At 31.2% G+C, this 11,880-nt stretch overlaps 1 protein-coding gene across 1 annotated transcript in view; it reads right to left on the bottom strand.

Annotated features, from left to right (window-relative positions):
• Nucleotides 1-1,185: 1,185 nt before the first annotated feature.
• Nucleotides 1,186-11,880, bottom strand: part of LOC111718262 (serine/threonine-protein kinase rio2) — a 12,862-nt gene continuing 2,167 nt past the window's right edge. The window contains exons 3-10 of the mRNA XM_023493803.1: nucleotides 8,386-8,461; nucleotides 7,581-7,789; nucleotides 6,772-6,829; nucleotides 5,754-5,817; nucleotides 4,469-4,528; nucleotides 2,356-2,455; nucleotides 1,605-1,685; nucleotides 1,186-1,219 (exon numbers count right to left, since the gene is read on the bottom strand). Of these exons, the coding sequence (XP_023349571.1) occupies nucleotides 1,186-1,219; nucleotides 1,605-1,685; nucleotides 2,356-2,455; nucleotides 4,469-4,528; nucleotides 5,754-5,817; nucleotides 6,772-6,829; nucleotides 7,581-7,789; nucleotides 8,386-8,461 (682 nt within the window). The remainder of the gene's footprint in view (nucleotides 1,220-1,604; nucleotides 1,686-2,355; nucleotides 2,456-4,468; nucleotides 4,529-5,753; nucleotides 5,818-6,771; nucleotides 6,830-7,580; nucleotides 7,790-8,385; nucleotides 8,462-11,880) is intronic.

The raw sequence follows: 11,880 nt of genomic DNA on the forward strand, positions 1-11,880 counted from the left end.
TTGGGGAGCAGCTTAAACAAACAAACAAAATGTCAAACAAAAAATAGATTTTTTAATTTTTTTTAAATACTAAAATAAGTCTAAACGCTATAAACGTTTTAGAGATGCAATATAAAAGCTTAAGCGTAAAGAGAGTGTTCGCGAAAAATGAAAGAGGGTTAAGGTTAAGTCAGAATTAGATTTGGTTATGAATGATATCATTTGCTTTTCATCTGATGTTTGAGTAAATTGAATAAATTGTAGAAAACGTTCTTCGCTTAAAGCGGAGAAGTCCAGTCAAATCCACGAGATTTAGTATGCGAGAGACATCTAGCGGCTAAATAATTGTCCGACAAAATACGTCAAGATTAAAATTAAAAATTATGATATTTTTAACTTTATAGGAGTGATCCGAATTTGATTCGAGAAGTTTTTATCGTAATTTTTTTGGAATTTTTTTAAATTCCATTTTCTCTTTTACTCAAACATCAGATGAAAAAAGACTGCTATCATTTTTCGCGAACACTCCCTTTTCCCTTTAAAGTTTAACATCGAATTACGCCAAAAAAGTTTGGGTTTTAAATTGTGAGGGAGCTGAACACTTGCCTATATCTACAATTTTTAAATCCCTAAATCTTTGCAACCTGTTGGTGTAAATATAAAAATATCAAAAGTTTATGACATCAAGTTGCACATCAGTTATTAGTTGCAGATTAGAAAATTAGAGTCTAATGTACGTGTTCAATTTTATTTGTATTTCAAAGAAAATTCGCAGATTTTCTTAATGATATTGTGATGGTAAAACAAAGACACCGATTTAGTTTACTTCATGTTTCAACAATTTCTCTAATAAGTCAAATTATGTTTTTTTCTAAATGAAACATCAATCAATGTTTACCTTTCGAAAGGGGGGGGGATTTTTGTAGAAATTGTTTTAAAAATCAAAACATCAATTAGAAAAGGTATACTGTGGAAATGTGGAAAACTGTTAGGCTCAAGTTAAATATTTTAACTTTTACTCACGTAGATGTTTTTAAGGTTTCTTTAACTATTCCGCAATTGTCTGGGTCACACTGTAATCTTTTACAAAAAAGACGTCCTTCCAAATTATCAAATTTGTAATTTTTCCCATTAAGGAATAGTTACCAAATATAACATCCCCTGGGTCTGTAATGCTTGTCGCAAGTCACAAAAAAACTTATTTACCTACAGGCTCCGGTACCCTAACTGGTTTCCGAATCTAGAAAAAAAATTTACAAGGTTTTTTAATGTTTTTTAAAGTTTTTAACGGATAAAATTTCCCGTTGTTGGGTGATTAATTGACTTTATCGCCCTACAACACAGGGCGAACAAGTAACTTTTTCATCAAATTTCAAATTTCATCAGGGTGTTTAAGTAACTTTATCGACCTGCTTTTAAATAATTTGAGTAAAACTGAATAAAATTATAATTGTTATTGAAATGGGTATCATGCGTGCGAAAAAGTTTTTGCTATGATTTTAAATTTTTCTAGTTTGTTTTCGATCAAAATAAAAGTATTTTCACATCTCACCAAACTAGAAAAAATAAAAATCCCGGCAAAAACTTAATAATACCCATTACAATGACATAAATAAATATTTTACCTTCGACGTCCCTTCTCTAAATAGTAGGTGGGAGGGGGGGAGGGACGGGCTGTTGTACTGCCCCGTCGTACACCGTACTGTCTGAAATATAAAATGGTGGATTTATTAGAATATTAGAATAATAAAGTTATAAGGATTAAAGTATAGGTGTTCTTGAGTACAAGCGGATTCAGGTAGATGTAGATTTTATAAACATTTCTCACACTAAAGGCGCTAGGTCCGCTATGAAGTCAATACATGTAGTACCCTGTAAAAGAAAGCAAGCGAATGCTGTGAATTTTCTTAGCTTTCTATAGATATCAACGCCGATATATTAATGAAAATGTACACTAGGATTTACAGCAAACGAAACGTTTCGCGAATAAATGCGAGAAAATTCGAAAATGTTTGCTTGCATTTCACGAACTTTTTCGATAAATTTCCTGTTGTAGCTGCAACAATTAATTTCGCAAAAAAGCTTGTTGAATTCTCTGCTTCTGAGAGCTCAATATTCGCATCTTTATTATGTCATATTGATAATTTCTCTTCCTTTACTTCAATAAATGTTTGATAAAGAGAATTTGATTCCTCTAACTATCTTTTTGAGTTCGTTTTATATTTCGTGATAATCCATCAATCGAATTCTTCCCGGAAAATGCGTCTTGTATTCTCGAAATTTAGTCTTTTTTGCAATATTTTTCGCGAAATTTTCGCACTTTTCGTAAGCGAACGAAATGTAAAAAATACGAAACGATTTCTTTTCGCTGTAAACCCTAAGTACGACCATACGCCAGGGGGAGGGGATACTGGCTTATATCCTTGAACAGCTGGTGTAGGTGGAGGTGGAGGGGGTCCATAGGAACCAGGATATCCTAGTTACAACAATACTATATGGTATAGACAATCTTCTTAAAGGGACTGTCTTTGTAATTTTAAGTAGCTCTCCATTTAAAGCGGGCTTTGTCTTGTTCACAACGGTACCCTTTAAACCTGGTCAAAAACTGTAAGCTATTTTTATACTTTAAAAATTGTTTAATTTTGACAATTCTTACACTGTTTACCAGGAGCAGAAATGCACAAGTCACTTTTTGTAGAGAACACACAATTGAAGATGATCAGTTTTAAAGGGACAGACCGGCTATGTAAGGTAGCTAAACTGAGTATGCAGTGTTGTGGACATACTCTTTAAGATTCATTTGAGACATAAAAAACATTTCCACGATGTATAATTACTGAGTTTGAGTGCATAGTCGACGTTCAAAATCATGAATTTGGGTGGGCGTTTTCAGAGTCGGTTTTTTTTAAATTATTGAATAACGACGACGAAAAATAAAGTAAAAATTATGCAGTAAACTAGTTCGATGGTTAGGACCATATGTTTCCCAAAAGAAATTTGACAATAATTCAATTCTAGAATCAATTATTTAATTTTCATCATTATATTTGTTTCTTATTAGTAATTTTTTGGCAGATTTCTACAAATTTTTCAAATGTCGTCTTTTTAATAAAAATTCCAGAAAATCTGCATAAAATATTTTTAAATAATGAGAGATTATATGAAACTAATAGTTGAACCAGATTACTTATTTTCGATGATAAGATTAATTTGTATTTTCTCAACCTGATCCTAAACAACTAGTTAGTTTACTGTAGAATTTTGTTTGCATTTTTTGTCGTTATTTAATAATTAATAAAAAACAATTCTGAAAACCTATCCACCCAAAAGTGCGATTTTGAGCGTCGACTTTGCGCTCAAACTTAGGATTTACAGATCATGTTTTATATGTCTCAAATGAATCCTAAAGAATTTGTCCACAACACTGCAACACTTCAGTTAAACTACCTTACATAGCCGGTCTATCCCTTTAAAAATGATAAAAATGTGCATTTTATACAACTTGATGAGCAAAACCTTTAAGGGTACCATTGTGAATCGGACATTGTCAATATAAAAATGAAGGATGATTGGTAATGGTGTAATTACAATTAGATAATTAGCTGTAAAAGTTTCAAGATTTTTCTTAGTCTAAAATTTGAGAATTATTTCACAAAAAAGGAAAATGGAATTTACAAATAAACCCTGGAAAAATGGCGGTTTTTATGAGAAACATCTCCGTTAATTATTTCTTTCAAGTTCAGGTTATTCTAGCATATTACGTTAATTATCCCTTTAAGCCGTATTAGTTATCCCTTTAATCCATATTACGTTAATAATCCCTTTAATCTATATTACGTTAATAATCCCTTTAAACCATATCATGTTAAAAATACCTTAAATCCATATTAGGTTAATAATCCCTTTAATCTATATTAGGTTAATAATCCCTTTAATCTATATTAGGTTAATAATCCCTTTAATCTATATTAGGTTAATAATCCCTTTAATCCATATTAGTTTAATAATACCTTTAATCTATAATAATCCCTTTAATCCATATTACGTTAATAATCCCTTTAATCCATATTAGGTTAATAATCCCTTTAATCCATATTACGTTAATAATCCCTTTAACCCATATTAGGTTAATAATCCCTTTAATCCATATTACGTTAATAATTCTCTTAAACGGTATCCTTGAAACTTATATCTGATCAATAATGTCGAAGATATTGTCGTTCTCCAGGTTTAAAAGTGTTTAATTCTGTTAATTTCTATGTATTTTCCTGCTGGTCACTTTTGTGGTGAAACCACAATTGAAAATAATCAGTTTTTAAACTTATAAACTTTAATGTTTAATTTAAACTTGATCAGACAAAGCTTTTAAGGGACAGCTCTAAATTGGGCATTGTCATCTTTGCACCGAGGGTTACTCTGAAAGTAAGCTTACAGTCCCTTTAATAGACCCTTTAACAGTCCCTTAAACAGTTCCTTTAATGTATATTACCGTATGGAGGAGGGCAGTTGAGAGGATCAGAACAGATAAAGACTAGGGATTCAGGAGTTCCTAGAATACAAGAATATATATATATATATACAGAACAGATAAAGACTAGGGAGTCAGGAGTTCCTAGAATACAAGAATATATATATTACAGTGATAACCAGAAAACTCTGAAATAGGAAGATGACTTTAAAGCTAAAGTTAGTATTTTAACTAGTTCAATGAACATTAGACATAGCAATTGTACAGTTTTAAACAGCATGGATGGATACACATAAACATAGAAGTCAAGAGAAGCTTTCAATTAGAAAAGCTTTTCTTTGATTACTTGTAAACTTGGAATTCAGAAACCACTTGTTAACAATCAAATCTTAAACAAAAAAGTCGTCTTCATTGTATCAATATACACGCCGACCATTGTACATAATTTAGTAATCTCTGTCTGTCTCACTGCTGTCTGTTTGTTTGGATGCACGATCATAACTCGTGAACGTCCTGACCGATTGGTCTCAAATTGTGGAATTCGGTCACTGTAATCATGCCAGGCTACATTTATTGCATAAAACGTGATGGGTCGATTCAATACTTGGTAGTCCAGACTGGAGAGTACGACTGAATACATATACAATACATGTTGTACCGGACCATGCAATGATTGGACCAATGTGCGGTAGAACCACTAAAACTTTCATGGGGTTGAGTCGAGAGTGAGAGTTATAGAAAAAAAACAAGCAAAGCTGGATTCCCATGCTATTAGTTTTATAATATAATTTGTTAGTGTTTGTTTGTTCCTTAGTAACGTCGTAACAGCTGAACCAAACTTTGCGTGGGAAATGACTGAACAAAAAGCATGGCTTTTTCAATCAAAAATGTTTTCTAAACCTATTTTAGAATTTTGAAATACCAGTTTACGACCTATAAAGGGGGTTTGGCTATTACATAATAATGTGTTAAGAAGAAGATACAGTGAAACCCTTAATAACGAATACATCGTAAGAATTTATCAAATGTCGTCTTGACAATTTTTCAATGAGTTTTATACTATATTACGTAAATTTCAGTATTTGCGAAAATAAATAAATATCCAAGATTATGCGGGAACAGTTTTAAAGACTTCCATATAATCATTTAATTAAAAAACTAAATATCTGCAACATTCCATTATAAGACAGTGTATTCGTTATTAAGGGTTTCACTGTAGATAAATGTAACAAATGCTCCATGCAACTGAGTTGAATTGGGCGCGTTGTATTCTAAAATTTATCAAAATAAAAATGTTTTTTTTCACCTTCCTGTTCACTTGTGTACAAAGAGTTGGACTGTTCTCGTGGATCCTCATAGGATTCAGTATCCTACACATAGAAAGATATAGGATTCAGTATCCTACACATAGAAAGATATAGGATTCAGTATCCTACACATAGAAAGATATAGGATTCAGTATCCTACACATAGAAAGATATAGGATTCAGTATCCTACACATAGAAAGATGGTATCATTGTATTAAAATAAACGCTGACCACTGTACAACATAGGATTCAGTATCCTACACATAGAAAGATATAGGATTCAGTATCCTACACATAGAAAGATATAGGATTCAGTATCCTACACATAGAAAGATATAGGATTCAGTATCCTACACATAGAAAGATATAGGATTCAGTATCCTACACATAGAAAGATGTTATCATTGTATTAAAATAAACGCTGACCACTGTACAACATAGGATTCAGTATCCTACACATAGAAAGATGTTATCATTGTATTAAAATAAACGCTGACCACTGTACAACATTTTACAGAGGGTGTCCCAAAAAACTTGGGGTTAAATTAACGACTTTTATATATCGTCTTTGTTTCAGGCGGCATAAGATAATGACATGTTTAGTTTTCGATAAAAATAAAGAGTTAAATTAGAACATTTAACTTTGCCTCATGAAAATACTCGTATTTTTGTTCAGTCTATTTTGAAATCCAATGCGCGCCCAATGGGAATTATTGGCTCAGTTCAGATTGTGGTTGTCATGGAGAATTTTATTTTAAATATTAAATTTTTTAATAATTTCAAAACTTGGTAAATCACTTTTAACTTTCTACAGTGTGACCTAAAAACAACTGGAATAGGAAGACGACTATTAATCTCAATTATGAAAACAGCAATAGTGTAAACTTTGACCCCCTAACTAAGTTTATTTTTCAAGCTACTAAAACTATTTACTTTATACCAACCTCAAGAACACATAAGTTTGCTTGAATGTCGTCTTTCTATTCTACAGTTTTATGGGTTTCGCTGTATATTACCTTATTGTTAATCTTTTCGCCAAAAGATTCAAGAATGTCTAAATTTTCTGCCATACTCCTGTAAAACAAAATTTGTAAAAATTGAGACGAAAATCTTAAAAGTTGAAAAATACTGTTAATTTAAGAGACCCTCTATTTGAAGAGATCCACATGTTTAATTCTTATAGTTTTCTACATTGTTTCTGAAGCAGAAATGCAAAGTTAAGTTTCTAGATAAACGACAAATCGGATATTCCACTTTTTAAATAAAAAGTCACATTTACGACAACAGTCCCATTAATTAAGGCCAACCAATTAAATGGCATATCATGGTGTCTCTCATGCTAAATAAATTATATTAAAGGGACTGTAAAGGAAAAATGAAAGGGGGTATAGGATAAAACCTTAGAATCTCAGGCGTTGAATCATACCTATAAGACATCTATCATATAAATTTGACACAGTTTTATATCGATTTCTCGAGACAGGAACATCAGATAGATGTCTTATATGTATCGTTCCACGCCTGAGGTTATCAGGTTCCATCCATACCCCCTTTCATTTTTCCTTTACAGTCCCTTTGCATAGGTCTTGATTGTGTTCGCATTTTATCTCATAATTCATTCAAAATATTGAGCTTCTTTCTGTTATAGTGTATTTACCAAATTAAACATTGAAGACGATATCATAAACTAATGTTCGTATTCTAAGGGATATCATAAACTAATGTTCGTATTCTAAGGGATATCATAAACTAATGTTCGTATTCTAAGGGATATCATAAACTAATGTTCGTATTCTAAGGAAAATCGATTAATTTGTGAAAAAACCTTATTGTGTCGGATTCTTTTAGATCTTCAGGAGATGCACTGATCAGTTTATCAGCAGTAGCTTCATCCACAATATCATCATCATCAATATAATCGACAGTATCATCATGATCATCAATATCATCATCATCATTAGATTCATCATCCGAGACATCAACATATTCTACATCCTCGGCGTCTGCTACATCTATTCTTCTATTCGCATAATTCTAAAAAAAAATAATCATCTTAAAAAAATGTTTATAATAAGATATCATAAAACGTAAACACGGGTCTCATACTTAAACTAAAGGAAGCGGTCTTAAAGAAATCAAGATGGTATAAAATAACCCAAAATTGTGTTTCAAATCAATTCAATCCGATGTTTCTGTAAAATAGTTCTTCAGTCGTATCGGTATTCGAGTTCGGGTTGTCTACAGCATTGCTAGTGTCCATTTTTGTTTTATTTTAATTATAATATATATTTTCTATTTTACTTTCCTTTTCTAGGTTTTATATGTTTGCTTGTTTGTTTGTATCTAATAACGTAAAAACGTCTGAACCGATCAAGTCGAATTTTTTACGCAACTCACAAGGTTGACAAATTTTGTCAACTTGACAAATTTGGTCAAAGTTGACAAATTTGGACCGGAAAAAGGTCAAGATTTGTTATTTTTGAAAATGCACCTATTTAAACAGATAAAATCCACGAAAGTTTGCGAACGATTAAAAATGACGAGTTGAAAGCTATACTTGTTAATAGGAAAGAGGGTGTGACTGTATGAAGCACTGTAAAAGTCTTATATATATATATAGAGTACTGAACCTGGAAGATTGAAGATGCAGCTCCCAACAGATCTAGATGAGTTCCAATAAACCTTCCTCTGCGGTTCATTAATGGCCTAAAATAAAAAATTTTAAAGGGACTGTAAACGTTATTTCAACCCTTCATGCAGAGATGTCAATGTGCGATTTACAACGGTATCCTTATAAGCTTTGTCTGATCAAGTATAAATTAAAATTCCATGTTTTTGGTTTGTAAAGTGTTTATTAAGCCCCTTTTAGAGTCAGAAAATCGACGTTATCTTCCACATTTTTGATCAGACTAAGGTTTCCAGGGTACTAAATCAGGTTGAATTTAACAGATTTAGCTGTAATACGTAACATGATTGCCTTAATCATGTGATATATATATATATATATATATATATAATGACGTACTTCTTAATTACGACTATTTCAACTGTGCTGTAATGCGTAATATGATTGCCTTAACCATGTGATAAATATAATGATGTAGGAATTGTAATTACGTCTATTAACTTTAACTTGTAAACCTTAAATACATTAGTTGATATAGAGACTCCGTACTATTTACTGCGATAGAGTAATTGTTCCCTATTTTGATAAACAGGTTGAGGATCATGTATTAGTTTACGGGAGTGTAGCCGTGTGGATTGTGTCCTGGTTGAGACATTGATAGTTTATGAGATCGCACCCGGTGGTAGTGGCGTTGATAGTTCACGGGATTGTAGCCGTGGGTTAACATTGATAGTCAAGAGAATTTGAGTTGCACCTGGATAGATACTTGTTCGAGAAACTGTTATGGAGTAGGACATTTACTACATCTATTCTTTAAATTTAAAGTAGTTATGTGCGTTAGTTTGGATGTCCGATCATAACTCATAAACCCCAGGACGATTTGTCTCAAATTTTGTTAGGGGCACTCAATAGAACCACGGAAATAGTCTTAAAATTTTAAGTTAAAATATTAACACAGGTTTAGGTTTTAGGTAAAGCTGGGTTCTCAAGAGATAAAGAGCAGGGTTCACCAAATCTTATATATTTTTGACCCATGTAATCCTACCATCCTATACAGAAGACATTGTGATATAAATTTCATAATAATGTTAATAATTAAGAGAAAAAAGTGTGAAGTGGTTTTTTTTCAACACCCTTTATATAACATTTCCACATTACGTATATATCTTAGTCTGTACACAATACATAATACATATACTGTATGTATATAAACTAGACCATATGGAGTAAATGATATGATACAAGGATACAGGGATAATATATCAGCTGCGCATACATATATGGAGATTGTTATTATTTTTACTTTAAGATCATTTCTTATAATTCAAAATTGTTATCTGTATAAATTTGCTTTAATCACATTTTGCTTAATTAATTAATTTAATTTAAACAATTCAACCATTTTTTGTTCATTTTTCTTCTAGGCCTTTTATCTTACAGTGGTACCCATATAACAGTGAATCAATAAGACGACATTTAAGCAATCCTATGTGTATTTGATGTTGTTTTAAGCAAACATCTATACTAATTGCTTTAAAATCAACTTATTTAGTTAAAATCCTATTCCACAGTTTAATGTGTCAGAGTAAAATGTTGAACATATAAAAGATAAAAATATTTTATAAAACAATTCCCAATGCCCATCACTAACTATGCAGTACACAGTAAATAAACAATTCTCGTAGAGACAGAAATTAAAATATTTATCAATGATTAAAATGCTGTTTTGAAAACATTCATTTTTTAAATTATGAAAGTTGCTTTTATTAATAAATTAATTAATCTAAAAATGGTTTTAAAACTTTTTGAGAATTGCTCATTAAATAAACATCAAAATTGCAAAGATTTAAAAAAAAGACACCATCTTGTGTGAATCCTGTCTCGTGTCAATTAAATTTCCGATTTCGGCCTTCAGTTAATGATTAAACGTCCGACACAATTATTATAACTATCTGTAAATGCGTAGAATTTTAAGACATATTATGAAATAAATGGTATTCATCAAGAAAATTTTAATTCTAAAAATCTAAAAAGAAAATCTAAAAAAATCGTAAAAGAATCTCAAAATTAGGGGATTTGCCACCTAGCTTATGTTACCCAGGGAGAGGGGGAGGGGTATTTGTAACATCCATTATTTTTGTTACATCTATAAAAGTGTTAAAGTTTTTCCGGCTATGGGGCTACCATACACATCAGATTAAATTAGTTTACGTAAAACAGAATATTTTATGATAGATAATAGTTTAAAATCAGATATAAAACGATCATCAAAAATATCTGGGTTAAATGATCACCTTTACTTTTATATTTTTAAAGGAATTGAGTCTTTGCCAAAAATCTAATATTCTAATCACGAAATTTTTGCACCCCAATGTCGCAGACCTTAGATATTTCAAACTGTGAATTCCGTCAAAAAGTCTAAGTTTGAAATATCAAAGGTTTACACCTGAAGATTGCAGAGATGCAGGGATTAGAAAATTTGAGTTTGTGGCAACAACTCAATTCCTTTGTTTTATTTTGCCCGCTAGCAATCTGTTAAAGACCTAATTAGGCTTGTATTAATTTGTAGGATTTAGTTCCACTAATTACCCGCTACTCTAATTGCTTTATCCAATTATTGTTTAATTAACCAAAAGATTATATTTTTTTCGACAAAATATTTTAATTTTGGCCTTCTCACCATTTCATAGCTGGAAGTTTATAAAATAATTTAATGATTTAATCTTATTCTCTCCTTGCTGGAAGATTAACCTTAGAGATTCAAAAGTTTCTTGCTGAGGCGTTTGGAATATAGTTTTCTTTGTTAATTTTTAGTTTTAACAAAAATACATAATAATAGATAGATAGATAGGCAGATAGATAGACGGATAGATAAATAGATAGATAGATAGATAGATATGTTAAACCATTATTATGAAATTTATCTATGATGTAATCAGCTTAAGATAAACAGAATTGATTTTGTTGTTATAAAAACAACAATATTTTTTATTAGTGTTAATCAGATAACAGTTAACGGGCATTGTTGTAAATCTGGCATATGACTCTTTTAAATGGAGGGTCATTTAAAATCACGTTGACAGTCCCTTTAATTAGCTCTGTTACATATGTACAGCCTCTTTAATAAGTTCTATAGACCATATTTACATCTGTAAAGTCTCTTTAATAAGTTCAGCAACACGCCCCTTTGATAAGTTCTGTGGCAAGTCCCTTTAATAAGTTCAGCCACAAGCCCCTTTAATAAGTTCTGTGACATGCCACTTTAATAATTTCGGTAAAAAGCCCCTTTAATAAGTTCTATAGATCATATTTACATCTGTAAAGTCCCTTTAATAAGTTCTGTAAAAAGCCCCTTAAATAAGTTCTGCGACAAGTCCCTTTAATAAGTTCTGTGACATGCCCCTTTAATAAGTTCAGCCACAAGTCCCTTTAATAAGTTCTGTGACAAGCCCCTTTAATAAGTTCTGTCACAAGCCCCTTTAATAAGTTCTGTGACAAG

Source organism: Eurytemora carolleeae, unplaced genomic scaffold, assembly GCF_000591075.1.
Source record: "Eurytemora carolleeae unplaced genomic scaffold, Eaff_2.0 scaffold556, whole genome shotgun sequence".
NCBI lineage: Eukaryota > Metazoa > Arthropoda > Copepoda > Calanoida > Temoridae > Eurytemora > Eurytemora carolleeae.